This window comes from Trichomycterus rosablanca, chromosome 19 (assembly GCF_030014385.1).
Source record: "Trichomycterus rosablanca isolate fTriRos1 chromosome 19, fTriRos1.hap1, whole genome shotgun sequence".
Lineage (NCBI taxonomy): Eukaryota > Metazoa > Chordata > Actinopteri > Siluriformes > Trichomycteridae > Trichomycterus > Trichomycterus rosablanca.
Window position 1 is genome coordinate 21,037,203 of NC_086006.1, and position 27,231 is coordinate 21,064,433.

At 37.9% G+C, this 27,231-nt stretch overlaps 2 protein-coding genes across 2 annotated transcripts; one reads left to right on the forward strand and one right to left on the reverse strand.

Annotated features, from left to right (window-relative positions):
• Positions 1-1,742: 1,742 nt before the first annotated feature.
• On the reverse strand, positions 1,743-16,449 carry si:dkey-32e6.6 (extracellular matrix protein 2). Its single transcript, XM_063016066.1, has 9 exons — positions 16,299-16,449; positions 13,583-13,647; positions 11,895-12,375; positions 11,692-11,801; positions 10,380-10,512; positions 10,049-10,206; positions 9,800-9,939; positions 4,061-4,387; positions 1,743-1,960 (listed from the first exon to the last, which is right to left on the reverse strand). The coding sequence occupies exons 1-9, from the start codon at positions 16,447-16,449 to the stop codon at positions 1,786-1,788; spliced, it is 1,740 nt and encodes a 579-aa protein (XP_062872136.1). The 3' UTR covers positions 1,743-1,785.
• Positions 16,450-23,160: 6,711 nt separating this feature from the next.
• tnnc1b (troponin C type 1b (slow)) lies at positions 23,161-27,157 on the forward strand. Its single transcript, XM_063015021.1, has 6 exons — positions 23,161-23,294; positions 24,681-24,711; positions 24,836-24,982; positions 25,651-25,765; positions 25,872-26,008; positions 26,855-27,157. The coding sequence occupies exons 1-6, from the start codon at positions 23,271-23,273 to the stop codon at positions 26,884-26,886; spliced, it is 486 nt and encodes a 161-aa protein (XP_062871091.1). The 5' UTR covers positions 23,161-23,270; the 3' UTR covers positions 26,887-27,157.
• The last annotated feature ends 74 nt before the right edge of the window (positions 27,158-27,231 follow it).

Genomic DNA, 27,231 nt, shown 5'->3' on the forward strand with positions numbered 1-27,231 from the left:
CCTATTCCTAACCATTAGCCTGAACCTAATCCTAACCATAATCCTATTTCTAACCCTATCCTGTATGCTAACCCTCACATTTACCCTAACCCTGATGTTAATCTAACTAAAATCATAATCCTATTCCTAACATGTCTTAAATGTATCCCTAACCTTTATGCTTACCATAACTCTAGTCCTAACCCTTATGCTAACCCTTGACCCTAAAAAAAAGCAAATAAGCTTGCTTTTTTACAATCTCAAATTCTAAACCTTAGTCCTAACCACAACATCTCAGTCCAACATTTTAACCATAACCCTTTTCCTGATCATAAAAATAATCCTTAACTTTGAACCCTAACCCTAATATTAAAATTAGTACCAACAGAGAAGGTGCAGTAGATAATCCTTCAAATCTTATTTGGTTTTAAGGACTTTAGAGCTTCTGGTTAAAATATCTTACATTGCATTTAGCATTTTGCAGAGCAGTTTTGAGTCCATAGAAGAGTGAAGAGGTGTACCTAAGTAATTAAATCAGTATGTAGGAGGAGGATTATGAACAGAGGAGTGAGACACAGGAGCCTAACCTGAGTTATTAACTTTAAGGAGGCACAGTGGAATAATAAAATTACAGCATCCTTGTGCAGACTTTGCTGGCATCATTTACTGTCAGACTGCAGGGAGAGTTGGAGAGGGAGTGAGGGACAAGCAAACAAGAGACACATTGTATACTGGAAAACCAGAACTGGCACAAGCATGAAGATTACCTAAGACTTAAAAGAATAGAGTTGGATGTTATGCCCAGTAAGACTTAAGTTAATGGCAGGACAGAACATGTGATGTCACACTGTAAACAACGCTAACCAGGCTCAAGCGTTATTGTAGCTTCAAGTGCAGGACAGAGTTCCACAAACAGGACCCCAGCATGTTTGGTTCTAATTCTGCTAGAAAACGTGTTACCCCTTGAAATTTATGCAGCATCAATGAGAAAAACTCTATCCGACATTCTCTCATTCAGACACTACTTGTGCTTGTACTTGTGCTATGTCTGTTGAGTATCTAGCCAAACTGGTAGTGCTTGGATTCTAACTAGCATAGATTCTAACTAGCGTATTAGACCACAGCACCACCTGACAATAAAGCAGTTCATGTAAATGAATAAAAATCAGATTAAAATGTGATGGCTGATTTAATCTGTGAATTTTTAGGATCAGATGTTTTGTTTTAATATCTAGTAAAAATAATATACAGTTGATTTAGAAAGTATTCAGACCTCTAGACTTTTTTGCATAACGTATTGTTTCCTGGGTTTTGAATGGATATAATATTTTTTTACCCATCAATATAGCATGCACTTGCCATGCACTTTAGTCATATTAAATATTTATCAATATTATAGATTTTTTTACTGAATAACCTTTACTGACAGCTGAACTGTATTATAGATTTTATTTAGTGTTTTAAAAACATACTCTGTCATTGGCATCGTTGGACAAATATGTTTAAAAACACATATTTACACATGTAATGAGAATCCAAAGACAGGAAAAGCACCAAGACACTTTCAAAAAGAACAGTAACCACGATACTACAATGGTATGAAGACTGGAATTAGCAGGTTGACTTAAGATAAACAAATAAACTGTAAACTACAATAAAGAACAGCACCACAGTCTTGGGAAATAAAGACAAATACCTTCAAATCATGCTACTGAATTAAATAGTTGAATAAATATTTCAAATTAGTGCATTTTAATAGCAGGAATAAGATGGCACTTGAAAGGTCTTCATGCATTTTGCAAAACTTTAGTAGATCTCGTTATGAGTCTGAGGCTCTAGCATGACTCTCTGAGGGTCCTGGATGCAGGAAAGAGCATTTCGGGGGATTCTGTTCACATTTATGTAGTTGTTCTCCAGATGAAGGTTCAGCAGAGGAGAGGAGTTCATTCTGACTTTACACACAGACTTTACTGGAACAGAGCTGCAAACATCATTTATGTGAGGAGTTACATATACAGAAATGTTTGCCATTACTAATAATAATAATAAATAAACATTTCTACATATTAATGTTTTTGAACACATTTAAATATGCAATTATTAATAATGTAAAATAGGCATCGTGACATCTAATTTAAACTTTTCTGATATGTGGTAAGAAAAAATCAGTTGAAATAGATATCCTAACAAGCATAGCAATAATATGTATTCATAAATAATGTAAACAACAAACATTGTTGACTCGAATATTCATGTAAAATCTTACAGACAGAACCATAAGGTACCTATTATCATTCAAACAAAATCAACGTTGTTCAAGTTCAGTAAAGCAGAGCCATTTATAAGGTATATACATTATTTTTTCATAAAAGTATCCTACATTTTACATTGTATACTGCTTTTGCCTGCCTTTTGTATCACAGTATTTTAATAGCCATTATGTAATATTTATTTAAAAGTACTACTAGTCTGCAGGAACTCATTTCCTTTACTTCACATGTCAGTCATTTTAATTAAAAGTGTCAGTGTTATCAGATGATATATTTTTGTAACAGCAGTAACACTGTGTTCCACCAGGAACAGATTGTGCACTTACATCAATGTCCTGAAATATCAAAATATGCAGTGTGAAGAAACAAGTACTGTATTCCACTACAATTATATTTGATATTTATGAATATACATCCATGTACATTTTTGGCTTTTAGCAGACGCTTTTATCCAAAGCGACTTACAGTACTGTAACAGTATATTGTCTTAGCAATTGAGGGTTTAGAGCCTTGCTTAAGGGCCCAACAGTGGCAACCTGGCAGTGGTGGGACTTGAACCAGCGACTTTTTAATTACTAGTCCAGTATCTTACCCGCTAGGCTACAACTGCCATTTGGTTACATTCATCACACGCTGTAGTTACTCGTTTACACAAGATTCATTAGTTCACAAGTTTTTTAACAATTTAGTATTTCCAATTCACCTCACTTGCATGTTCTTGGACTGTGGGAGGAAACCAGAGCTCCTGGAGGAAACCCACACAGACACGGGAAGAACATGCAAACTCCACACAGAAATGACCTGGACCGCCCCACCTGAAGATTGAACCCAGGACCTTCTTGCTGTGAGGCAACAGTGTTACCCACTGAGCCACCCTGCTGCCCAAAACTGAGACTTGACAAGTGGGATATAAATGTGCACAATTACTGGCAGGGTGCCAAAAAAGCATGCTTGCCAAGTCAGTGTATAATAACTGCAAGATGGAGACAAGCTTGTGCTTTTTACAGTGTCACTCATGCTCAACAGCTACAGGTTTATTATGTCTAATTATTTTGTATTACTGTCTAAGTTATGAAGTCCAGTTGGAAGTAGGGATTCATGACTAATGTCATAAATAAGTCTATAAGTCTAAGTCTAAACCTTATATGGACAACAGTAGGTGGACATATGTGGACTATAAGCTTGATGAAAATCTTATTTCAAAATCATGTGTGTTGAACATGCAGCTCCATAATTATTGACAGCCTTGGAGAACATGAATAAAAGAGGCCAACTATTAGACCTAATTTTAATGTACATCTGGTTGCCTCTATCAAGTTGAGTCTGAAAAATAAATCAAAAACATACATTTAAATCTACACAAAATGGTTTGTCATTTACAGAACGTATTTTTGCCATGGCCATCCCACACCTCTGGCCTAACCCAATTAAAACTTGTGGGGTAAGCTTAAGAGGAGCGTCACCAAGGACCCAGTGTTGACCCAGAAACCAGAAAGATGTGAAGAGATTTAGATTGCTTGCTTTCTATTTTCCATTTTTATCAGACATTGTAGAAAAACATTCACTGATGTTGCACAAATATCTATTTTCCTTTAATTATAGGCTAAACTGTTTGCACATGAAAAACCACCTTTGACAAATCAACTTTATTATAGGGTTAGATTTTTTATCTGCACTTATTGTTACATATTCATAAAACTGTGAGGATGGATATCAGTAAATAAACAGGCTACAAAGGTTGTGTAAAGGTTCATGCCAGAATCCTAGTTAGATGATGCCAACCACAGAGTGGTAACTTCACTCACACTTACCTGATGCGGTTGTGATCGAGCCGCAGCGTCTGAAGTTTTGAGAAGAAGCGAATGTTGGGTGGAACCCTCTCCAACCTATTGTTGTCCAGGAAGAGCTCCTCCAGTGTTTTGTAGGCACCGCGGAAGGCCTTTCCCAACAGCCCGTGCTCCAGCAGCTGGTTGTGAGAGAGGTGTAGTGACCGCAGACCTGGCCGCAGGTGGCTCAGCGTGTTGGGAGGAACAGTGTGGATGAAGTTGTGATGGAGAAAGAGCTGCCGCAAAGCTCTCGGCAGGTCAGAGGGCAACACGAACAACTGGTTGTGAGACAGGTCCAGCGACTCTAGCTTTCTGGTAGTACAGAGAGAGATAGAGCAGAGCAAGTATATTTTATGGTTAGCAAACTTTCTCATTAGTGACATACAGCCATAACATTAAAACCAACTTCTTGTTTCCACACTCATTGTCCATTTTATCAGCACCACCTACCATGTAGGCTACTTTGTAGTTCTACAATTACTGACTGTAGTCCATCTGTTTTTCTGGATGCTTTGTTAGCCCCCTTTTCATGCTTTTCTTTAATGGTCAGGACCCCCACAGGACCACCACAGAGTAGGTATTAATTAGGTGGTGGATCATTCTCAGCACTGCAGTGACACTGACATGGTGGTGGTGTGTTAGTGTGTGTTGTGCTGGTATGAGTGGATAAGACATCGCAGTGCTGCTGGGGTTTTTTAAACACCTCACTGTCACTGCTAGACTGAGAATAGTCCACCAACCAAAAATATCCAGCCAACAGTGCCTTGGGCAGGATCCTGAGACCACTGATGAAGGTCTAGAAGATGAACAACTCAAACAGCAGCAATAGATGAGCGATCGTCTCTGACTTTACATCTACAAGGTGGACCAACTAGGTAGGAGTGTCTAATATAGTAGACAGTGAGTGGACACGGTATTTAAAAACTCCAGCAGCACTGCTGTGCCTGATCCACTCATACCAGCACAATACACACTAACATACCTTCACCATGTCAGTGTCACTGCAGTGCTGAAAATCATCCACCACTAAATAATACCTGCTCTGTGGTGGTCCTGACCATTGAACAACGTAAAAGCAGGCTAAAAAAGAATGTAGATAAATAGATGGACTACAGTCAGTAATTGTAGAACTAAAAAGTGCTTCTATATGGTAAGTATGGTCTATATGGTAAGTGGAGCTGATAAAATGGACAGTGAGTGTAGAAACAAGGAGATGGTTTTAATGTTATGGCTGATCAGTGTAAATAAATCACCATACCAGTAAAGGGGTAAACTGAAGAAGTCACTTGGATGAGTGACGAAATGTATTTCCACACCAAACTTTGTGTCCACATGAACTGATTCAGCTTTGAGCATGCATTAAAAGACACTGAGGGGAACTTTAACACCGGGCTGAGTGAGCCAGTGTGAACCCTGATGTAAGTTCTTAAGCTATCTTAGGTCTTATACACATGAGCACTTTAACATCTACTGTATTTACACAGAAAGCATAGGATTATAAAGCCGGTAGCTTTAGCTAGAATAATAAATTAAATTAAGAATTTATCAATTTAATACATTTGTAACGTAACAAAGGCTGGTGTCATGCAGAGCTTAGTAAATGCTACAATATCTGACTAATTATTTAGTTCTGTACGGCTGGCTGGCAAGGGAAATCTTAATAAAACTGTATTTTATGCTTTTTTTAACACCAGAACATAAAGCTGCTAAATAAAACTTTTCAAACACCAGTGTCCTCTGGTTCACATGACTTTCACCCTGTCCCCATAACCATCTATCTATCCTCCTTGCCCTGTTCCAGCTCCCATCTATCCAAAAATAAATCAGCTCTTCCACTGACAAAAGGACCCCTGTGTTGTTTCTCACACACAAACACTATTTTGTGCTACACAGTTCACACAAACACACACAAGGAGTCCTGCAGATCTTTCACCCCAAACAGTTCAAATTCCTACGAGATAAGAAAACAACGTAGACGTTACTGGAAACTCATAGCTTTGATCAACTTTTCTTCAATCTAATGCATAAAGCATACCATGAATGAGGGGAACACAGCAGGGATTGGCTGTCCAATGTGAAAACTAAAACTAGAATAAGACTTTATGAGCCAACAGCCAGGATATATAGGAGTGGAAAGAGGCCGGGTTTGACTGGAAATATGTGAACCTTGTATTTAGGACCTCTTATTGAAGCATAATGTTTCCTGTAGCTTGAGGTAAATTAGATGATTTTAGTGCAACAGCCTCTCAGTTGATAAAGGCCTGCCATTCCAAAACTAACTATTTATTTAACCATTCTGTATTAAATATTAAATATAAATATTTCTCTAAGCATTTTTTTGCCTTTTGGGTTTTAGTTGTGCTGGGTAGTGTTAGCTCAGTGGTTAAAGTACTGGACTAGTAATATTGGATGTGTGACCTGTCCAGGGTATTCCTTTTAATCAGAACAGATCTTTGATGTCAATATTAAAGCAGACAGTAGAAAGAATGGGTCAGGATTGCTAAATAGTTCAAACAAAACCCAGGGTGGCTAACAAGAACATGTGTGAAGATTTGGCTGTGGCTGTGGAGGGGGTAATTACAGTGGGTTCAGGGAACAGGATTTCAGGAGCATATTTAGACATGAACTTGCAAGCCATGAGAAGATAAAAGGTAAGGTTTTAAAATAAGGGAGATGCTTTAGCGACTAAGTAGACCACAAGATCACACACGCATCAAACATCAAACAGGTAAAATGGCATAATTTCAAATTAAGTGATACCAACATGAGGTGAGGGTGATAGTAATGATAAAGTACTGAGAGATACTGCGGCAGATTATAAATTACTGAGTAAAGCATGGCGACAGGAACAGCAACAAAGAATGCAATGATTATATATATATTTTAAAACAATAAAGATTATAATAGACTATCAAAAGTAATACAGGAAAAAAGCTGAAAAAAGCTAAAAAAAGGAAGTAAAAAAGGAGGGGAAGTGAAAAAAGGAACTGCATTAAGAAAACGGTTGGCAAAATGATGAAAGCCTGCATATTAATAATGAACAGAAACAGAACCCTTTAAAACTCTCAAAATCAAATATTGTTTTTAATTTTCTTGTATAAATAAACCTATTTTACCCATTCTTATCAACTATGTCAGTATTTCTGGACCTGACTAACGTTAAGCTTTAACTTTAAATGTCATTGCTCAAGCAGCCCACAAGGCACAAGAAACTCAATGTCAAATGGTTTTGGGACTGGTGTCGAGTTTTAAAGACGTTGAGTTTCAAGGTATATTTTCCCATAAGGTTGTATGGGAAACCTGTTAATGCGTTTAATTGTTCAGTGGAATTGCATATACAGTGGTACCTTGAAACTCGACGTTAATTGGTTCTGGGAGTGGCTTTGTGTTTAAAAGGCGTTGAGTTTCAAGGTATTTTTCCCATAAGGATGGATGGGAAACCAGTTAATGCGTTCTATTGTCCTGTGGAAATGTATATATTCTAGGCTAGTGTAAAATAATGGGGTTGTTTTGACACTTATACACTGAAAATAACACAATATAATATAAAAACACTGCAATATAATTGAAAAACTGTTCAAAATCAATATAAAAATACAATAAAACCTAAACTTTATGTTTACTTTGTTTCTTTACTGTGCCGTGTTCTGTGCAGTAAAGGCACATTCACTTGAGTAGTGACAAAATAGCATTTGCGCTTTTCTGCTTTTTTCACCGTTTGTGCGCCTTTACTAAACGGATTACTGTATTCCAAGATGAAGCATTTCCATGATTAAGAAGCATTAGGAGACAATTAAGAAATTAAGGTAAAATGCAGGTTTTATTGTATCTTTATATTCATTTTGAACTGTTTTCAATTGTATTTCAGTGTTTTTATATAGACTTATTGTACTAAAACAACGAGCAAGGAATTTCATTAGTGGGGAGAACTTATGAGCAGTAATAATTAAGTTTAGTTTTTCTGTGTCATTCTTTTAGTACATTAATCCACTTTTTTCTTACGATAAGCGTTTTAAACTCTAAAAAAGGTGATTCTCAATTTCTCAGAACCCCCAGCTATAATACAGATTCGTCTCATACACGCACTTTGATGGTGTTTTACCGCACGCTCAAGAAGAGCGCTGATCAAAGCGGCTGTTCATTGTTAATTCGAAATTAAATAAATAATTTTTTTTTTAAAGGCCGAACACATCGAATTTAAGGGAAACCTCGAGTTTAAGGGTAAAATGTCTCTACGAATGGCATCAAGTTTCAAAGATTTGGAGTTTAGGGGATGTCGAGTTACAAGGTACCACTGTACAGCAAAGCCTTAATTAGCCACACATCCCTCTTAATCACTCACTAGCTTCCGTAAGACATTGGGTGAAGGACATAGAGACATGATTCTGCTTTTTATCTCATTAGAAACAATCCTCCTGCTTTGGCAGGGAAACTGGGTTTGGGTTCAGAAGTACGGGGTGAACTAGCTGTCGACTTGGTGGAGCCACTGAAGTGTTTTTTGCTGCATGAGGGACAGTAAAGAAATACATCTCCTCCCTTGTAGAAATGACCACTGTGTCTGGGGACCTCATGCTGTCAAAGGCAAGACAAAGACTATCATTTTTACCATGTGAAAACAAAGTTTTGTCTGTCTTACTGTCCCATAGTTGCAGTAACGGTGATGTCTGGCTGAAGTGTGCCCTCTTGTGGTAGCTACATAGAACTCATTACAGCAAAGGGACTTGAAATTGCTGCTGGATGCAAATCTACAGTACTGTCCTTTTTAATAAGCAATACTGTGCAGGGTTCTACACATGGACATATTGCTATTAAGTGCATTATTTGTAGATATTTTAGTTTGTCATGTGGGGTAAGCTTGTCTATGCGCTTGTTCACTATGAAAAAATCTCTAAAATGTACACCTATGCTGAGGTGGCATTCATACAGGTATAACTTTGACATTTTAGTAGGTATTTTTAACATAAAACTGCATGTATTCATATAAACTATAAAAGAGGGTAGTATGCACCTTAAATAAGTTGGACTCACTGTGACCCTGCCTAGGATAAAGCAGTGGTAAAAGAGAAAGAATTTATTCTGTTCATTATTTTAAAGAATTTGTACCTACCATTTGATTTGAAATTAAAAATTGAATTAAATGAAAATATGTCATACAAAAATGAAAGATTTAATAAAAGATAGATATGCGTGAGATAAAAATGTTAATTTACACTATAATTATTAATACATAATTATTTACTACTTAGAACGTGTAAATATGATTAGAGCATGATTGCCAGTAGTCATATTTCAAATATTCCAAGAATACTGCTGGATGTGTGTGTGGTGTAGTGTGTCAACTGCATTGTGTTAGACCTCCAAAACCCAGATCTAGCTGATTTAGACCAGTTCCTATGTTCTAGCTAAGAAATCTCTGTTTACAGTGGCTCTGCAAGGTCACTGATGTGAGTATAAAGGGTGATTATTTTCTTTCCGTCTTATCACATTCACAGAGTCCTCATGTGAGACTCTGTCAGTGCGGCCCTTCTCTGCAGACAAGAATACAATAAAACTCTTTTCTACTAATAATCCAGTCTCTGAGGTATTTTATTAAGGGTTTTTCCACCACATATGCCTATGTACCCTATGTCTTAATAAATAAATAAAACACAAATAAATACAAGTGCTCTTCCCACTGTTTCTCCCTGAGGTTAAAAATAAGAAAGATGCAGGTATGTGACTTACAGCAGGTTGGTCCAGGCTCCAGAATAAAAACTGTTCTCACTCAAGAGGTTGTGACTAAGATCCAGCACTGTCAGGTGGACTAATTTATTCAGAACTATGTCCTGCACCTCCACTAACTGATTGTGTGGCATCTTCAAATCCTGTAAGAAAAAACAACCACATACTGGGCAATGCTTGGTAAAAATGAAGACATGATTGGCTATGTCTGGAAAAGGTGGCTGACCAGACCAGGACAAAGAAGGAACTGACCTCTAGAGATTCAGGCAGTCCAAGTGGGATGGAGGTAAATCGGTTGTTATCCAGTCTCAGGTGCTTGAGCATAGTGAAGGGTTGGAAGGCCAGACGTTCAACACTTCCTTCCCACAAGATATTCCCATTTAGCTCCAAGAGGATCAGGTTGGATAATCCTGCAGAAGATTTAAAAGATATTTTTAGAGAAACTTGATATTAAAAATGCTTACCTAGAGACATAAACCAAATAGTGTAAGTTGTTTGGTTTTTGATTGTTACAATGAACAATTAAAAAAACATTTTGTGGTTATTGTATCTTAAAAATTGGATAGTATTCATCAAGTCAGACCTTCAAATGTGCTGGAAAGCAGTTGGTTTATTTTGTTGTCATTGATTCTCAGCTCCTCCAGAGATTGTGGAAGAAGTGGGATTGTTTCCAGACCATTACCATCAAGATTCAGTTTTCTTAGCTGTGTCAGGTTCTGTTGAGGATAAAGACAGAGTGCTTTATCTCCCCATTGACATATGCTTTACACAGTGCTTTACACCGTGCTTTACATGCAAAAACAAGATCTGTTTAATCATAACACCTATTTAAACTAGTTATATTTCCAGTGCAGCCAAATGAGTAGCCTTTGGTTTGAGGAACTCTTTTAGCTAAATATATTTTGAGCAGAATGCCCCTCTTTTTAAACGCGGCACTCCAAAAAAAAGTTCTCAATCTCCTGGCACTTGCGGTGGCGTGCTAGGACGGGATACTGTACATCTGACCTCACTTCCTCCCCCTCTGAGAGTGCTCACTTTGTCCTGGCTCCCCAGCTTATTATACACCCACTGTACAATGTCAGTGCTCTGCGGAATGCCTACGTTTGTTAGATCTTTCCCGGTCAGTGTGTGTCTCTGCTTTACTGTAACATTTGTTGCTGGTAATTGCTGGGAAGCCTGTGTGGCCGTTCCTCAGGGTCTCAGAAAAACAAACAGTTATTCTGGGAGAAACTGGGCTGAGCTGAGACCACAGTTGGAACTTTAATAATATGAGTGTTGTCAAGGGAAGTTTATTTTACAGTTAACCTTTCAGTTTTGCTGAAAGGAATACCGCTGTAAATGTTTGTATGTGAGACCGAAACTGTATAATTAACACCAAAAATGGTATTTTATTTTAAGCTGAATTTTATTTTAAGTTGAGTGCTTTTGGAAATGTGGGGCTTTCTCAAATAAAGTATATTTTGGATTAATTTAAATTGGAAGCTTAATATTTCCATTTTCATCAACTGATTTATCCAGGTCAGGGTTTCACCAGGAAGCACTGGGTGCAAGGCACAAATACAGGGTGCCTGAACAGGGTGCCAGTCCATCACAAGGCTTCAGCCATCTGCTTCTCAGACTAAGCCAATCTTGTCTGTGTAGATGCCAGGCTGGCCGATAGCAGCACTTAGGTTCGTACTTGGATCTCAGAGGTGGTAGGCAAACATTATAAACCACTGCGCCACCCCAAACCAGCTTAATACTTTATGAAGCCAATATCTTCATGTCATTTTTCTAAATAAAACCAATGAGACTGATGTGCATTTGTTGCAATTACTAAAAGAGATGTACAATCTTTGCCTGTTTTAAGGTGCATTTAGATCATTTAGTTATATTTTTAGTGGGGTGAATTATACCATGAAGAAGTCAGAAGATAAGTCGGTCAGCATGTTCCTGCTCAGGTCAATGACTTCCAGGTTTGGCAGACCAGAAAAAGCCAGAGGAGGTAATGTAGTGAGGTTGTTTCCTTAAATAAAACAGTAATAATAATAATGTGGTTATTTTAGATGTTATGGATATTTATGTAGATGTTTATGTTAGATGTATTTTGTAAGCTTACCAGGTAGCTCAAGTGTAGTGATATTCAGGTCAGTTATGATGGGAAGCTCGGCTATGCCAATGTCTTTACAGGAAATCAGCCACCCATCCAGCAGGCACTGCTCTGGTAGCAAATCTTTGATTGCAGTCCTGTTACTAGGTTCCTCATTCTCTTCTTCATTTTGTTCTTCCTCTTCACCTTCATTTCCCTCCTCTTCTTCTTCTTCTTCTCCTTCTTCCTCCCCTCCTTCTTTTTCTCCTCCTTCTTCTTCATCTTCCTCTTCTTCCTCTTCATCATCATCCTCTTCTTCATCATCATCCTCCTCCTCCTCCTCCTTCTCTACCTTCTTCCTTCTTACAGGCTCATCATCCTGGCCCAGAAGTCGTCTCTTTTCACTTCCCAGCTCTCTCAGTATCGTGTTCAGTTTACCCAAGAATCCATCTCTCATTTCCATGATGGAATTTAACTCCACCCATGCTGCCAGTGTCCGACCCAGGGCGGTCTACCAACAGGGAGGTGCGGGAACACAGAGGCAATAATTAGACATAAATATACAGTATCGGCTGAATTTGGCACCAACATAAAAGCAGAGTAAAGTAGTGGGCACATGGCAGAGACAGAAAATGAGCAATGCCAATTTGTGAGATTAAAAACTGTGAAGATAAAAATATCCAGTACACTAAGTATACTGGCAGGCAGAACTACTATACCGATTTTAAACACACACTGCAGTAAGGATGCTGAGGTATTTACTCTACATCTACAAATCCAAATAGTTGGGACAGTAGATAAAATGCAACTGCAAACAGAAAGCAATGATTTGTAAACTAGTTTTACTAAACAGCATACAAATGATTAGTGTTTATTTTTATGTGTTGTATTCTGGAACTGTATGTATTGTGGTTCTTATTTGCAACATATTCCTAAAAAGTTAGGACATGGGCGATGTAAGCTTAGGAAGTTTTATGGAATGAGGAAAAACACATTTTGGACTTTCCACAGGTAAACAGGTAACATCTTTACTTTATAACCTTCATAAAATATTGAGGGGAAACTGGTGGAATTTCCATGCATAAAGAGAAAGGCTAAAGACCCGACCTTTGTCAACATCAAATATGTAAATCATTTTATTTTCAATGCTATAAAAATGTGTTTTTTCATTTGACAAATGATTATAGAAAGTTGTTAAAGGGAGAGGTGTGGGCAGTTAACCTGCTGGACTAGTAATAGGAAGTATGTTGGTTCATTGGACCCTCCAACAAGCATTTAATCCTCACTTGCTTGAATTGTAAGTCATTTTGAATAAAAGTATCCGCAAAAGTGCACAGAAATGTAAAATTATGTAACAAGGTCATAAAGATGCCCCATCATTACTTTTTTTAACCATTTGCAGCCATTAAATTTAGAATGAGCTGCTCTTAATTGAATACAGGTAAAAAGAATTAGCAAATAATTGTTGTCTGTGTTTACACTATTTCCCTTTTTCCTACTGTCCAAACATTTTTGGTAGTGGGTTTGTATAAGTTCTTGCCTTGTAGAAGTCATGCAGAAGATGAATATAGTAGAAGCAGCAGTAGTTGTAGTAAAAAATGTTATTGAGCCCTGTTTGTTTCTGTCATTAACCCGTTGTGAAAAATGTGAAACTATTTACAAAGCAAAAAATTAAGATGTTTAGTTTATACTGTACATTAATTTTAAGTAGATCCTACCTGTGTGTTTTCAGGTTCCCTTTTGAACAGCTTCTTATTTGGGATCTCGACTGCTCTCTTTTCTTCTAGAAACACATCCATAACACTGCATCAAACAGCATTTGTGTACTGTACAAACTCATTCAACAACATTTCACTCTCATGTAAAAGTAACTGCTCTTTAACTTAAAACATATTACTGTTGCACCACTGTTTGCAGCAATGCAAAAAAGCTTAAAGTTTATACATTTATATTAGTTTTTCACCGTTATTTGAAAGCCGCTCTATGAAGCCAGCCTTCTGCTCCTGTGTTTAATGGATCATTTAATCAGCACCAAACTTTAATGAGCTTTAAGGTGCTGATTATGGAGCCCAGGCTTTTATTTTGCATGCTGAAGCTTTTCCTCTAAACTGTGTACAGTGATACTTGTCTTCCAGCTACCTTTTTATGGTGGACCTATTGATTGACCATATTGATTGGGATGAGCTACAGTGTATCACAAAAGTGAGTACACCCCTCACATTTCTGCAAATATTTCATTATATCTTTTCATGGGACAACACTATAGACATGAAACTTGGATATAACTTAGAGTAGTCAGTGTACAACTTGTATAGCAGTGTAGATTTACTGTCTTCTGAAAATAACTCAACACACAGCCATTAATGTCTAAATGGCTGGCAACATAAGTGAGTACACCCCACAGTGAACATGTCCAAATTGTGCCCAAAGTGTCAATATTTTGTGTGACCACCATTATTATCCAGCACTGCCTTAACCCTCCTGGGCATGGAATTCACCAGAGCTGCACAGGTTGCTACTGGAATCCTCTTCCACTCCTCCATGATGACATCACGGAGCTGGTGGATGTTAGACACCTTGAACTCCTCCACCTTCCACTTGAGGATGCGCCACAGGTGCTCAATTGGGTTTAGTCCATCACCTTTACCTTCAGCTTCCTCAGCAAGGCAGTTGTCATCTTGGAGGTTGTGTTTGGGGTCATTATCCTGTTTGAAAACTGCCATGAGGCCCAGTTTTCGAAGGGAGGGGATCATGCTCTGTTTCAGAATGTCACAGTACATGTTGGAATTCATGTTTCCCTCAATGAACTGCAGCTCCCCAGTGCCAGCAACACTCATGCAGCCCAAGACCATGATGCTACCACCACCATGCTTGACTGTAGGCAAGATACAGTTGTCTTGGTACTTCTCACCAGGGCGCCGCCACACATGCTGGACACCATCTGAGCCAAACAAGTTTATCTTGGTCTCGTCAGACCACAGGGCATTCCAGTAATCCATGTTCTTGGACTGCTTGTCTTCAGCAAACTGTTTGCGGGCTTTCTTGTGCGTCAGCTTCCTTCTGGGATGACGACCATGCAGACCGAGTTGATGTAGTGTGCGGCGTATGGTCTGAGCACTGACAGGCTGACCTTCCACGTCTTCAACCTCTGCAGCAATGCTGGCAGCACTCATGTGTCTATTTTTTAAAGCCAACCTCTGGATATGACGCCGAACACGTGGACTCAACTTCTTTGGTCGACCCTGGCGAAGCCTGTTCCGAGTGGAACCTGTCCTGGAAAACCGCTGTATGACCTTGGCCACCATGCTGTAGCTCAGTTTCAGGGTGTTAGCAATCTTCTTATAGCCCAGGCCATCTTTGTGGAGAGCAACAATTCTATTTCTCACATCCTCAGAGAGTTCTTTGCCATGAGGTGCCATGTTGAATATGCAGTGGCCAGTATGAGAGAATTGTACCCAAAACACCAAATTTAACAGCCCTGCTCCCCATTTACACCTGGGACCTTGACACATGACACCAGGGAGGGACAACGACACATTTGGGCACAATTTGGACATGTTCACTGTGGGGTGTACTCACTTATGTTGCCAGCTATTTAGACATTAATGGCTGTGTGTTGAGTTATTTTCAGAAGACAGTAAATCTACACTGCTATACAAGCTGTACACTGACTACTCTAAGTTATATCCAAGTTTCATGTCTATAGTGTTGTCCCATGAAAATATATAATGAAATATTTGCAGAAATGTGAGGGGTGTACTCACTTTTGTGATACACTGTATATTTTTTTCAGGGCAGCAGTGATATATTACAGTATGATTTAGAGCTTTAAACATCTTGAGCAGAATAATAAAGAATCAAATATAAAAGAAATTGAATTTGGTATAGAGGAATTTCAATCACCTGCACAGAGCCTTAACATTAACCTACTCTTCTCACAAATGCTCATTGACTAAATAGGTAGAGATTCCAACAGACAAACTCCAAAATATTGTGGAAAACCTTCCCTTAAGAGATACATAGAATATTGATCATGCTTCTTTTTAATGACATGTAGTACACCTCTTTGTCTTGTTAGCAGAAAAGAATGGTATGGGATATGGTAAGAAGATTGTAGTGCAGTTTGTTGTCTATTTTTGAGTGTAGCTGTTGTTCCTGCTGTTTTCAGATCATCCTGTAACTTTTTTTGCTTTTATTATTTTGATATTTAGATATATTTAGAGACCACATTGTAAAATCTACTTGAATATTCTAAAATCAGATGTAATGGCAGACATATTTACTGATTTGGTTCTGATAAATTTAGGAAGCTAAATATTCACCATGACTACTACTCAATGTATGAACAATTCCCTACCAATAAAAACAATAATGTATAAAAATGTAAAAAACAATACATTAAACTCTTGTATCTCTCATTTCATTAAAACTAACCTGAATTGAACTTTGCCGTCTCCATATTTGTAATGTCAGTGTCTGTCCCATTGTTAGTCGTCTTCTCCAGTGCATCTGCAGGATTTGCATCCACAGCTAAAGCTCCCATGCACACACTTACACCTATCAGTAAAGCCCACACAGACTGCATGGTGCTGATGTGGTCTGTACAGTAACACTCTCACTCAGTCTACCTGATGACTGCCCTCTTAAAGACTCAGCAAGAGGAAGTGAAGAGCCCAGGAGGGAGGTTAGATATTTATATAAAGAACGTTCTCGGTTGGACCAGTCCCATTTTCAGAAACATCGTGCCTCTTTTACATATTTAGTGGTTATGCTATGTTTGCCATCCTGAAACATTTTAGAGGAAGGGAGGGGGGAGGAAAAACCAGGAGTCTGCTGGAGAGGAAGAGAGCCACATGACAGACAGTGGTGCCAGAATGGCAGAATGACACAGCATTCACACCTTGTAACACTTTAGATAGACAAGTTGGGAAAATAAGAAAACAAGTGTGAAAACAGGGAGTGGAAGGACAGGCTCTTAAGTTTATCTCCAGCTCTGTTGCTTATCCTCAGCGTATCCCTGCCTGGCACATAGCCAGTGACATGTATGTATGAAAAGTTGGAACACACTGGCCAAATAAAAATACACCGCTGTCCAAACAGGACAAGACAGACAGACTGATGCAAAAAAAACACATGCTGACATACAACTGAAGTCAAAAGTTTACATGCACTTGTAGGGGTCATGTATGTATGGCATCACAGTCTAAGATTTTAGTTCTGAGATTTTAAGTCTTAAGATTTCAGTGATTTCTAGAACTGTTTGTTGACTGAATAAATAGAAGACACAATTCGTTTTACCAAATATAAAACTATGTTGAATTTTCAGAAGTTTAGTTTCTATTTATATCTAAAAATAAGACAAAGTCTCATGGGTCCACATTTCTGAAATCAAGCACATCAATTACTTTAAACAAAAGGTCAAATTTCCTTAACTCAGTCTTGTCCTTTCTTTTCAAGCACATGCTTAGATGACTTTGAACATGTGGATTTGATTCACTCATTAAAAGCTTCCATCAATCAGCTGGGCACCCACACAGATACATTTGGCTATGTTTGAGAGGGCATCATCGAACACGTTCCTCCCTGCTGCTGCAATTGCGGGTTTCGCTGTCTGGTCAAGGTGCTTGCACAAGAGATGTGACTCTCTGTACGCACTACTGCTCTCTGTGACCCAGTCTCTTGCAGGTGAAAAGAAGTGGTTGGCGATTGTGTGCGTGTCAGATGGGGCGGCTCTTCTTGGCCAAAGTAGAAGTTACAACTGGGGATGCAATGGTTGGATACAACCAGACTGGGAGGAAAATACAACAAAATGACACAAAATTAAGGGTGCTCATGTGGCACAATGGTCTTATACACTAGCCCACACCTTCTGAGATCTGGGTTTGAATCTCAGTGGTGCTATTGGCTGACGGTGGTCTCCACAGACACAAACTGGGTCCGCTGTGACCCTGACCAATATATAGCCATTGAAAAAAATGCGAAAAATCAATTTTTCACATTAAACTCAACACTGTTATGCTGATTATGTGATAGATAATGAAAACATTGTATTACATTCAAAACAAATGCAAAATAAAAGCATTTTTAATAGTGTTTTTGCCTTCGAGTTTTGTAGTCATTTATTTTAAACATTTATTATTGTAATTTGACAATTGCCCGTATACTTTATTTCAACTAATTTTTCTATATTTTTTTCAGTAAAACGTGTTAAATTTGCTACAAAAAATTACAATAAATTTGATTAAAATAAGGTCAACACTGCTGGCATTTACATTTGAAGGGTTAAAGTTTTAACAGGTGGTATAGAGTCTCACACACAAACATACACACATATACATTCATGCACACTGGGGGTCAGAGAATTGCTGACCACAAAGTATCACTGTAGAGTGAGAGATAGCCCTGTGACTCCAATCATGTTTGCCAAGACAGACGCTGGCTACGACTCGGAGAACAGCTATATATTGTTTATATAGCAAGCATATGATTTTCTCAACCTTTTTATACTGGTATCCCACAGGCTGAACTTTTTTAAAACCTATAATAAACTCCCATAAGGACTGGATGCTCATGTCAGTAACCATGTAACCATGTAAATTCTTATTTTTCTGTGTGAGAATAAAAACCAGTTGAAATAATTGGACGGCTAACAAGCAACCACACGCTAGCTGTGCGGCTAACTTTATTACTGGCAATAACAGACCTCACCTCATGGGCGTGCTGGGAATTAAGGTTTAAAAATGTTCATAATTTAAGCTCTTAACTAAATATTAGAGGCTGAAGTAGAACCTAGTATGCAAATACACTTAGGTCAAGCTTAATGTATATTATTTTCCAGTATGTTTCTGGAATTAGCTGTGGTGAGAACAAGCACACAACGGCTTCCAAGACAAGCTGTACTGTATATGTGTCCAAAGTCTGGGTGGATTTTACCCAGTCATTCACCAAACAAACACAAGGAAGATGTACAAACATTGTAATTATAACCTGAATAGTCATACAGATTTTGAATGTCACTCTCACTCTGTGTGTGTGTGTGTGTGTGTGTATGTGTGTGAATAAGAGCGACCCCCAACCTTATCATTATAAAGCCCTGAAACACCAAGAGCTGAGCAAACATACCAGTCCCCTCATCCAACTGGTCCTGAGTCACTACACCCATACACCACTAACACACACAGATACACCACTAACACACAACGATACACCACTAACACACACAGACACTGTAATAACACACGCCGACACACCACTAACACACACTAACACAATAAAGACTCAGGAACAGGAGAAATCTGTAAACCCAATTAGAATAAACCAAATTACACAAAAACTCAGAACTAAATATCTGAATTATTGGGAAACTGAAACTAAAACTCAAAGTAAAATGCAGTGTTATTTGGCCCTAAACAGACACTACAGTGCAGCAGATTATCTGAGCGCAGTATCCGACCCTAAATTAAGAAACACCCTGACGAGGTACAGACTGAGCGCACACGACCTGGCCGTGGAGACGGGGCGACACACCCGGTCCTGGCTGCCCCGGGAGGAGAGGTTGTGTCAGCACTGCACTCTCAGTACAGTAGAGACGGAGCTGCACTTCCTCACCCGGTGTACCAAGTACCACCACGTCCGCTCCCAATTCTTCCCTAATTTTAATAACATCATCCCCAACTTTACCTCCCTCCCAGACCCCGACAAACTGCCCCACCTACTGGGGGAGCACAGAGAGAGCAGCACACTAGCAGCACTCTATACACACACCTGCCAGGACAGTGGGTGACCATGTCTCATACACACATACACACACACACACACACACACGCACACACAAACTGATCGTTTTTCTACCTCATTAATGTAAATATTATAATTTTTATTGTTATTATTTTTGCACTGTTTTTATTAATATTTTATTCTATTTTATAACATTTTTTGCACATTTGCACACTGTTCTGTATATTTTTGTTTTTTCTTATTTTTATTTTTATATTTCCCTGTAACTTGCTTTGGCAATACGAATGTCCTTATTTGTCATGCCAATAAAGCTTCTTTTGAGTTTGAGTTGAGTGTGTGTGTGTGTGTGTGTGTGTGTGTGTGTGTGTGTGTGTGTGTGTGTGTGTGTGTGTGTGATTTGAATTACCAGTTTGGTGTGAACTGCTGATCTGTTTCCCCCTGTGTGCGTCCTCTCACCACCTATTCTCCACTTTCTCAATGTAAGGTCAGTGTTGACAGATTTCATAGGATTCCTACACCAAACTATTTAAATAAGTTGCAAAACAGCTATAGTCACTGACCATTTTATTAGGTACACCTATGTGGTATGTGAATTTTATAATTAGCTTAGATAAATGTTGTGGGTATACAATTACAGACTGTAACCCATATGTTGCTCTGTACAAAGTAACACCACTGTAACAATGTTATCAGTCAGAAGGGACCCCTATAAAACCCCCACTGACCAGCTGATGTTTGGGTGATGGACCATTCTCCCCACTGAAATGGCACTAACATGCTAATGACACATGGTAGTGTGTGTTGTTATGGTATGACATTTACATTTTCAGCATTTAGCAAACACTTTTATCCAAAGCAACTTACAGTATTGTGACAGTATATTGTCTAAGCAATTGAGGGTTAAAGGCCTTGCTCAAGGACCCAACAGTGGCAACCTGGCAGTGGTAGGGCTTGAACCAGCGACCTTTTGACTACTAGTCCAGTACCTTAACGGCTAGGCTACAACTGCCCTGAGTGTGTATTAGTGCATCAGGTGCAACAGTGTTGTTGAAATTTTAAATATTTTTCTGATCACAGGAGCACTACTCTCCTTCCAGCATTGACAGTGAGGTGTTTAATAATCCCAACAACACTGCTGCACCTGATACACTTATACTGGTACAACACACACTATAATGTTATTGCCAGAATGGTCCACCATCCAAATAATATTTGGTCAGTTTCTTGGGGTCTCTTTCAACGGATAAATATGGCACAGTGAAGTGACAAAGTGTACAAGGCATCAGATGGGCAACACTCAGTAATCGTATAGTCACAACGTTCATCTGTGTGGTGGGTGTAGCCTAAAAATAATCAACAAATGTACATACCAGATATGTGTACGTAATAAAAAAGCCTTTATGCTGATGCTTTGCCAAAGCTATTTTTGTTTACAATGGCACTGGTAGATATGGTGCTTTAAATTTAGTCTGTGCAGGTTACTTTAACAGTTGTCCAATGGGAAACAGAACCAAAACCACTGACCTGACAATGTCGACTGTATTAGAAACAAATCAGCTTGTTGATATGTATTTTTGCTATGTAGTGGGGTGATGGACATAAGGGTCTTTAAATGTTGCTTAACATTGGTTTTAGTGCCTACGGTTTAAAGGTAGCAGGTTCTTGTAAAGGCCAAAGGGCACCAGAGCAGCTGTAACCCTCACCCATTCTATACAGAGTACAACTTTTCTTAAAGTTAACCTTATGCATACAGCTTTGCTACATTCACAACAGTGTAATATTTTACTAGTACCCTATAACCTAATGACTCAAGAAAAACCTGAGACTAGTAGAAGTTTATTTAGTGATGTCAAATTATTCCAACTCCTGGTGATATGGACATCTTGTCTTCAGGCTTCTTAATGGCACATGTATTGTTCCTTGAATTGTATCCGTGTCTAAGCCTGTCTTTTCCAGTGAACAGCTTCACTTTGGTTATCTGGACTACAAGTGAGAGGTTAGATTTGATTTGGTTAAGAATGGAATTTGTTTGTAATCCTTGCTGCCCAAAATACTCTTAAAAGTCTTTGAATGGCATAGCCTTTTTATTGTCGAGCTTTTATGTCCATAAAGAACCATAAAGAAGACCATAGTCTGGACAGTTCTGATCTTTGCTTGGAGAGACAAAATCTATGGAATGGTTTATTATGTGCAGTCAAACTAGTTCTATTTATATGGGCAAGATGAAGTCACCAGCTGTAGTCAGAAAACCACTAACAAAGAATCAGTGCATGCTATAAAATCAAATTACATGATAGAAACTAAAACTAAAAAAAAGGCTGTGTAATGACATAACCTTAAAAATGCATTGTTTTATAAACATTAAACAGACAGTGTGTTGTCATTGGACCAGTTTTGTCAAGCTTTTTCTTGTAAATGGTTTTAATAATGGGCTCTGGCATTACTCAACTTGTTCAAAACACAAGTTGAAACAAAATGTAGTCTTAAGTAACTCTTAATAAACCTTTAAAGACTTCAGATTCACAAATAATTTTAAACATGGAAGTATGTGTTTTAATTTTCAGTCAGAAAAAAACATTTGCAGATATCATTAAAATTTCAGTTTGTCATAATGTTTTACCATCTAAATGTTTAAATAATGTCACATAATTATTAACAAAGGTAGCATCCACAATATATTTTATAAAACCTGAGGTAGCTACAACATTCTGTATCAGAACAGTTGCTGGTGGTCATACGTCTGTAATATGAATGCCTACAGCTACAGTATAACCGTCATTGAATAGCGGTGAAAAATTAAATCTCAGTCAGATACATATTTATCTACAAGAAAAGTGTGTAAAGTTCTGTAATTATTATAACCACATGGGCTCAGGAAACACAGTTCATCACTGCATCTACTAAAGTAAAGTCTCTACTATGCAAAGCGGAAGTAATATACCAACAACATCCAAAAACATAGCCAACTTCTCTGAGCTCAAGCCTATCTGAGATGAACTGACGAGGAAACATGTAAACCTATATATACAAAAAAACAATAAACTAATTTGTTGAAACATTAAGTAGCTTGTCTTTGTACTGTTCTAACTAAATAAGGGTAAAGAATATGCAAATTACTGCTGTTTTTCCTGTTAACTATTTTAGAGAGAGAGAAAGAGAGCGTAGATTACTAACAACAGGTGGCATAGCAGTTTGACAATAGCCTGGCTTTTTATGGTCTTGGCCCTTTGTACTGGTGTCCATTCTCAGAGGCCTCCTACTCGTCTAACAGTGATTGGCATATGCAGGTGAGCAGAGGTTAAGTATAGAGCCTGATATGGGCCTGCAAGCTGGATGGCTGCAGGGAACAGCACCAAGGACTTATTGTCATAACTTATGCCCTCCTGCCTGTTGTCTCTCACATTCCTCCACTATTTATAGCCTATTGCATCCCTTAACCCATGCTCTCACCCTCTTTCTTTTTCTAACCATCTCTCTCTGATAGGAAAGGGGGAGTGACAGCCGGCTTTGTCTTTTCTGAGACACCCATTCCAGGAATAAATGCCAGGGAAGCTGGTCCTGGGACTCTTTGTCCTCTGTCCACAGTGCTGTAGAGTGCTGGATTACCTGAGAGGAACCATCTTTGAGAATCAGACGGTTTGAGGAAAGAGACACCAACTCAGGACAGCCATGGATGATGTATACAAAGCAGCGGTAAGTGGTGAAGAAAGCAATCTGTGTGTTTTTATTCTGGAAGAGAATGCATGGCCAACATTGACAGTGGGCACATGGGCAACTTTGGAATGAATTAACTGGGAGTTAACTGGGTTAATACAAGACTAATGGTTTTTTGACAAGACTAACATTTCCTGTTAACATCAGTAAAATTCACACACAGTAAAAAATGTTGAGCTGATTGATTCAAGGTCCAGACTTTTGTACTTCTTAAGTATAGAACAGCTTCATAGGCTAATCAGTGCACTTCACAATGCACTTAAATAGTATATATGTTGATTCTTACGTACTTGTATTAAGGGTAAGAACACAATTATGTAAATTCTTATTTAAAGGTGGAAACCGTCATGGTATAATCCCCTTAACAGTGCAATCCTATACCTGATTTAAGAAGAAGGCACTGAATGGAAAGCCCTCAAGGTTAAACCTCTTTGAGGTCAGCAAAGAGGCCTGTCTAGTCAGTACAGGGCTAGAAACCAGTTCAAACAGATATGGCCATGACCTAACTATGGGTAACTTAATAGCTTAAAATAACCACTTACCAAACAATGTGCTGTAAATTTGGCTCCAAGGGCTAGGGATGTAGGACACGTATTAAAATCAGTTTTTTCATCCAGTGCTAGAAACCAGTTAAAATAGTTGGGCAGCTAACAAACAACTATATCTGGTTAATATTGAGCAACAAAGGACAGAGGTTTTCCAATCACAGTCATTAAAGTGTGGTTTCTTTTTTAATTCTATGTATGCATTTTCCCTTTTTGACCCAATTGAGTCCTATTCAATTACCCTGGTTATAGCTCTTCTCCACCAATGCAGCCCCCTACCCTGGCTGAGGAGTATCTTACACACGCCCCCTCCTTCACATGTGCAGTTGCCAACAGCTTATTTTTACCTGCATGAGGCTAATTCACACAGGGATCAGTATCTCGTATGGAGAGTCAAACATTGCTCTCAAAGATTCCCCAGTTCTGTGCAAAGGCCATAATTGCAGCAGTTGGAAGCCCTCTAGCCCTCCCATCTGGCAGACAAGCAATCATGTCTGTGGCAGACGTTATATCTGCATGTAGACACCTGGCTGAAAGGAGTTTGGGATCTCAGCACTGGTGGGCTAGTGTGTTTTACCACTGCACCAGTGGTTAACCAGTGAGATTTTATATTTTTAAGCCAATTCTAGATTCTAGGTTTAATCATGTATTTCACAGATAAATTATCACATTTTGTGTGATATCCAGTCTTTCTTTTCTTTTTAGTGAAAAAAACCAAATCCCCAGTATTTTATGAATGATATTTCCTTGATGAATTAGATTACCATTTGAAATGTATCTAAAATTAATTTTGCTGTTTCTTATTTTAAATATACAACAGGTTGAGAACTTGACAGAGGAACAGAAAAATGGTAAACATTCCTTGGTTATCACCTATCACTATCATAACCATGTTATCTATCCTATTTTCAGCTCAATTCTGTTCATATCAGGTTAAGTGAGAGCTATTTATTCACGTTGTCATGTCTTTGGCAGAGTTCCGTGCTGCCTTTGACATCTTCGTGCAGGATGCCGAGGATGGTTGCATCAGCACTAAGGAGTTGGGGAAGGTAATGAGGATGCTGGGACAGAACCCCACTCAGGAAGAGCTGCAGGAGATGGTGGATGAAGTAGATGAGGATGGTATGGCACAATGCATTAAAAACATTGTATCATTCTTCAGAAAACTTATTTTACATTTTATTTAACTCTCCTGATTTTGTATTTAAGAATTAGGCCTGCAATCTGTCAGTATATATAAAATTACATTAACAGTTTTACTAAATCAATGGCATTCATAAAACTAAAAAAGAAAATACACTGAATATTATTCAGAGAATTGATATTTAGGGCCGTATTTACAATATATTTGGCCCCCTAATGTTCAATTTGTGGCTAATACCTTGGTGATATCAATTGTATTTGTTTACAGGCTTAGTCTGTGGTAATATAATTATTTTTTATTATGTTTTTTTATAATTTATGGAGGACACAAGTAAGCATTTGACTCCTCAACAGGCTTTAGATGCAAATAAGATCAGACCAGTAAGGTACTATGTAAATGTCTGCTTCTGTCTGCCAGTAAAGCAGTAAAAATTACCTTTATAAAATTCTACTTTTTATTTATGCAGCCAAAAAACTATGCAGTCAGATACCTAATTTTCAGATACCAAAAGTAAAAAATCTAATTTAGCTAGCAGTTCTAAAATGTAACAATCAAAATCTTTAAAAAAAAAAACAGTAGCACTATCCAGAGCCAGTTTCTCATTAAAACTAATTATGAATATATTATCTACTGTGTGTGTGTGCAGGCAGCGGGACAGTGGATTTTGATGAGTTCTTGGTCATGATGGTGCGCTGTATGAAAGAGGAGAGCAAAGGAAAATCAGAAGAGGAACTGGCTGAAGTCTTCCGCATGTTTGACAAGTAAGAAAGCTAAATGAAGTCACAACACATTCAACACCCTGAAATCATTTTGTGATTCTTTGTTTGCTTTATCAAGACTCACAGTAATGAATGATTTCTCTTTTAGAAACGGTGATGGATACATCGACCTGGACGAGCTGAAGAACATGTTAGAATCAACAGGTGAGGCCATCACTGAGGATGACATCGAGGAACTCATGAAGGACGGCGACAAAAACAACGATGGAAAGATTGACTATGACGGTAAATGTTCATTTATTTCTTCTTAAAATGCAAAATCACATTTGGAAACAATGCTAATTTTAGAGTTTTTGAGGTTTGTCAAATTCTTTCTTTATACTGATTAAAGATTTAGCATATAGTCCCCTCCACAATTAAAAAATTAAAAAATCCAACCATTAAATTAACTAAATGTATTCCAAGAAAAAAAAAAACAAGATCCCTAATCAACAAATAATAATTTTAACAAAATTTAACATAAAACCTAATTATTATTATTATATGTTCTTAGAAACAAAATGTTACTGAAGCATTATTTTCAGTTATATTTTACTTTCAGTTGATCAGTGTCTAGGTCTATATGGTGAATGAGGTTAAATTCTCATATGAAGACAAGACAATTCAAAAAGGGAAAATTGTGATCTTTGTCAGGGAACTGCTATAAAATATTAATTAATTTTATAAATGTTATAATTATTTTAAAATAAAGATTTATATATATAATTATAGCTACTCACCTGTAAATACCCAGATCTACATTCAGGGTAATAATTAATTCCAATCAACTACAACTGTGACAATCATGCCTGGGTAATGACCATGTTTCTGCTCTGTATTCTCAAACTTAATGAGATTTTAGAAGACCAAGTGCTGCTTTATTAGCAAAGGCTAGAAAGTATAATATAAAAAACAAATTTTTAATAAATTCACTCAATGTCTGAATGTAACAACACTACTGAGGTCTTAAACACTTTTTTTTTTAAATCACTTAAGTATATGGTAGATGTAATACACCACACCAACTAATCCATTTAAAACTAATTCCTTCGGTGTCTTGGTTTAACATAGATTTTCTATTTAAACCTACAGAGTTCTTGGAATTCATGAAGGGTGTTGAGTAAAGACTCTGCCTAACTGAAGACCCTGATGCTGATCCAATGGCCCATCGTGTCACCCAATCATTCCCTGCCACACTATCGGGACATCACAGGGTCATCACCCTTATCTCTGATCTGACAAGCAAATAACAACCGTGTCAATATGTTGAGCAAACTGCTTGCAAGTCATGTAAATAATTTATCTAGATTCTATTGGTTCAGAAGACACACACATTATACTCATTAACTATCTTTTAATCTATACTCAAACCAACTTTGTGCCAAATTAAATAATGCTCTGTAGTGTGTGCTTCTTCTGTCACTTTTTACTTTTATTTGGTCAATTAGTTTCAATTGGGTTGTATTCTA

Excerpts from the sequence above, each read along its gene's own strand:
- tnnc1b (XM_063015021.1), top strand. The coding sequence starts at position 23,271 with ATGGATGATGTATACAAAGCAGCG. Across the intron at positions 23,295-24,680 it reads ATGATGTATACAAAGCAGCG|GTTGAGAACTTGACAGAGGA; the intron begins GTAAGTGGTGAA and ends AATATACAACAG. Across the intron at positions 24,712-24,835 it reads GACAGAGGAACAGAAAAATG|AGTTCCGTGCTGCCTTTGAC; the intron begins GTAAACATTCCT and ends TGTCTTTGGCAG.
- si:dkey-32e6.6 (XM_063016066.1), bottom strand. The coding sequence starts at position 16,449 with ATGCAGTCTGTGTGGGCTTTACTGATAGGTGTAAGTGTGTGCATGGGA. Across the intron at positions 10,513-11,691 it reads TATCTTCTGACTTCTTCATG|AACCTGACACAGCTAAGAAA; the intron begins GTATAATTCACC and ends TATCCTCAACAG. Across the intron at positions 4,388-9,799 it reads GGAGCCTGGACCAACCTGCT|AAAGCTAGAGTCGCTGGACC; the intron begins GTAAGTCACATA and ends CTGTACTACCAG.